The following is a 4064-nucleotide window of genomic DNA, read 5'->3' on the forward strand; positions in this document are numbered from 1 at the left end:
TGTGTCTCTCCCTCTCTGTCACACTCCATCACATTCTGTCTCTCTCCTTCTCTGTCACACTCCATCACACTCTGTCTCTCTCTCTGTCACACTCCATCAAATTCTGTCCCCCTCTCTCTCTCTGTCACAGTCCATCACATTCTGGCTCTCTCGCTCTCTCTCTGTCTGTGTCACAGTCCATCACACTCTGTCTCTGTCACCGTTTCTCTCACTGTCACTGTCTCTCCCTCTCTGTCACACTCCCTCATATTCTGTCTCTCTCACTGTGTCTCTATCTTTCTGTCTCTCTATCATTAACCTGTCTCCCTACCTTTTCACCTGTCTCGCTGCCTCTGTTTCTGTGTAAGTATTTCATACTCTTTGCTCTCTCTGTTGCCAATTCCCTCTGTCTCCACATCTTCCTGTCTCACTGTCTTTGTTCCATTTCTGTACTGCTCCCTCACTCTCATTTTCCGTCTTTCATCCTCACTCTCTCTGTCTGCCGCTCTACTCCCTGTCCACTTTCTCCCTGTTCCTTTCTCACTTTCTTTGTTCTTCTTTCCCTTTCTACATCGTACATCTTCTTCACCATCTCTTATACAATCTCACCGCCCCTGCTGTCTCTCTCTGTCTGCAGAATCTCACTCTCTGTCGCTCCCTGTCTCTCTACATGTGTCCTTTACAATCCCCTCTCTTTCACTCTCTCTCTCTTCCTCTCTCTGACTCCACCTCTGTGTCTGTCTATCTCAATGTCTCTCCCTTAGTCTGTTTAACCACCTCTCCCCAGGTTTCCAGTCTCTCTATCTCCCTGTCTCTTTCACCGCATCTGTCTTCAGTCTCTCTGTCTCTCTCTGTGTCTGGTTCATTGTGACAACTCTTGTAATTATCTCTTCTAATCCTCTCTCTACCTCTCTCTGACTTTTTGCCTTCCATCTCTTTCATTTTTTTTGTCACTGTCCATATTATGCTCCTTCTCCACATTTGTCTTCCAGTGCATCTCCCTGTCTTCCTCTCTCTCCATGTGACTCTCTGAATATCTCTATCTCTTTCTCTGCCTTGTTCTCACTGTGTCTGTCATTCTTCCTCTGTTTCTCAGCTTCCACTAACCTCTCTGTCTCTCTCTCTGCATTTGGTCCTGGCTATTGTGTCACGCTGTCTCTTCCCCGTGTTCTGCTCTTCCCAGTCCTGTAGTCGCTGATGTTGTCTCCCTCTCCTTACCTACAGGGATCTGGGAACTGCGATGCAGTGTGACTGTGGGACTGAATACTGGTCTCCGATTCCCAGACTTTACTGGCTGCCAGGTATGTAAAGAGAGCTACTTTTCACAACCTTGTGATCAATCATTGTGCTTCAGGGCTGTCTGTAAGGACCAGCCGGAGGGCACAGCAGTAGGAGGAGGCCATTCAGTCCATCTAAACCATTCTAGCATTCATCGAGCTTGTAGCTATCCATCCCCACATTCAGCTGCTTCATCAATGCCCTTCCCTCCATCATAAGGTCAGAAGTGGGGATGTTCGCCGATGATTGCACAATGTTCAGCACCATTCGTGACTCCTCAGATACTGAAGCAATCCATGTTCACATGCAACAAGATCTGGACAATGTCCAGGCTTGGGCTGACACATGGCAAGTAACATTTATGCCGCACAAATGTCAGGCTATGACCATCACCAATAAGAGACAATCTAACCACCACCCCTTGGCATTCGATGGTGTTACCATCACTGAATCCCCCCACTATCAACATCCTGGGGGTTACCATTGACCAGAAACTCAACTGGACTCACCACATAAACACAGCAGCTACAAAAACAGGCCAGAAGCTGGGAATCCTGCAGCGAGTAACTCCCGTCCTGACTCCCCCAAAACCTGTCCCACCATCTACAAGGCACAAGTCAGGAGTGGGATGGAATACTCCCCACTTGTCCTGGATGGGGGCAGCTCCAACGACACACAAGAAGCTCAACACCATCCAGGACAAAGCAGCCCCCCGCTTGATTGGCACCACATCCACAAACATCCCACTCCCTCCCCCACTGACACTCAGTAGCAGCAGTGTGTACCATCTACAAGATGCTCTGCAGAAATTCACCAAAGATCCTCAGACAGCACCTTCCAAACCCACAACCACTTCCATCCAGAAGGACAAGGGCAGCAGATACATAGGAACATCACCCCCTGCAAGTCCCTCTCCGATCCACTCACCTGACTTGGAAATTTGTGCCATTCCTTCACTGCCTCTGGGACAAAATTCTGGAATTCCCTCCCTAAGGGCATTGTGGGTCAACCTATAGCACATGGGCTGCAGCGGTTCAAGAAGGTAGCTCACCCCCACCTTCTCAAGGGGGCAACTAGGGACTGGCAAGAAATACTGGGCCCAGCCAGCAATGCCCACATCCCACAAGTCATTTAAAAAAAACTGTTTGAGATCATAGCTGATCTATGACTGATCACCTTTTGCCCTGAAACCTTCAGATCCAGTCCCAATAGTGTCCCAGACCCTAACTCTGTGTCATTGTCTGTTTTCGGGCCTACATTTCCAGGCTTGGCTTACCCGGACTGGGCCTACAAGCCTGACTCCAGCCCCGGGAGTCGCCAAGTCCAGCTCTGGCACTTCATCCTGGACCTGCTGAGGAAAGAGGAATATCGAGAAGTCATTGCCTGGCAAGGAGATTACGGAGAGTTTGTCATCAAGGACCCAGATGAGGTCGCTCGGCTCTGGGGAAGGAGGAAATGTAAACCTCAGATGAACTATGAAAAGCTCAGTCGGGCCCTCAGGTAAGGAGCTGACTCTGTTCGATGCCTCAGCATGCGGGCCCTGTTTACTTTTCTGTTCACATCCTGTTTTGCTCCACTTCTTTCTCCTCCTGCTCTCTATCACTCTGTCTGTCTGTGTGTTAGTCCTTTCACCTTGTTCTCCACCTCTACTTGTTACTCTCTCTCTCCCTGTCATTCTCTCACCTTCCACATTTCTCTATCTCCGAAACTTCCTTCTCCCCCAACTATCTCTTTCTCACTCTCTGTATCTTTCCCTTAATTTCACTCCCCTTATACTTTGTGTGCATGTGTGTGTCTGTATATCTCTGTCTCTCTGTATCTGTGAGTCTTTCTCTCTTCTCTCTTTCTCTATCTCTTCCCCACCACCGTATCTCCATCCTCCTGCCTCTTTTAGTTCTCTCTCTGTCGATTTCTGCCTTGCTGTTTATCCTTCTGTATCTCTTTCTCTCTCTCAGTGTGTTTCTCCATCTCTCTCTCTCTCTCACTCTCTCCCAGTGACTCCTCTTTCCCCTCATCCTCAGGTATTACTACAGCAAACAGATCCTCCAAAAAACCAAAGGGCAGCGATTCACGTACAAGTTTAACTTCCGGAAGGTTCTGATGGCCAGCTGCCCACTCTGGGATCTGCCCCTGAGTCCGTGTGCCCCAGGTATCAGCCCCTGCTGTCCCATCCTTGAACAGGGCAATAACCTGTCACAGGTAGGTGGGCATAGCTGTTTGATCGTGGGGCAGAGGGGGTGAGGGAGGGGGAGGAAAGGGGACGAAAGGGGAGGGGAGGAGAGAAGAAGGGAGGGAGGGACAGGGGAAGGGAGGAGAGGGTAGGGGAGGAGTGGGGAGGGAGGAGAGAGGAGGGGAGTGGTGACTGGAGGGGAATGAAAGAGAGGAGAGGAGAGGGGAGGGGAGGAGAGAAGAAGGGAGGGTAGGGGAGGAGAGGATAGGGGAGGAGAGCGGAGGGGAGAAGATAGGAGGGGAGTGGAGTGGAGGCAAGGAGAGATGTGTACAAGGAAGGAGAGAGGTGTGGAGGGGAGGAGAGAAGAGGGGAGGAGATGAAAGGGGAAGAGAGGGGAGGGAGAAGAGGGAAGGGGGCGAAGGGCAGGGGTGGGGTGATAGGAGAGGGAAGGAAGTAGAGTGGAGGGTGGAAGGGGAGCGGAGGGGGGGGAGAGGGGAGGGGAGGAGAGGAGCGGTGAGGGAGCAGAGGTAAAAGGAGGGGAGTGGAGGAGAGAGGGTTGGAGAGGGGAGGGGAGGAGAGAAGAAGGGGAGGTGAGGGAGTGGGAGGGGAGAGAAGGGGAACGGAGGGGAAGGGAAGG

The 4064-nt window shown here is 51.1% G+C and overlaps 1 protein-coding gene across 1 annotated transcript in view; it reads left to right on the plus strand.

The window, feature by feature from the left end:
• The first annotated feature begins 1219 nt into the window (after positions 1–1219).
• LOC109914609 (ETS translocation variant 3-like protein) overlaps positions 1220–4064 on the plus strand; it is a 16138-nt gene continuing 13293 nt past the window's right edge. The window contains exons 1-3 of the mRNA XM_020514220.2: positions 1220–1280; positions 2523–2757; positions 3279–3456. Of these exons, the coding sequence (XP_020369809.2) occupies positions 1220–1280; positions 2523–2757; positions 3279–3456 (474 nt within the window). The remainder of the gene's footprint in view (positions 1281–2522; positions 2758–3278; positions 3457–4064) is intronic.

This window comes from Rhincodon typus, chromosome 48 (genome assembly GCF_021869965.1).
Source record: "Rhincodon typus isolate 14 chromosome 48, sRhiTyp1.1, whole genome shotgun sequence".
Classification (NCBI taxonomy): Eukaryota; Metazoa; Chordata; class Chondrichthyes; order Orectolobiformes; family Rhincodontidae; genus Rhincodon; species Rhincodon typus.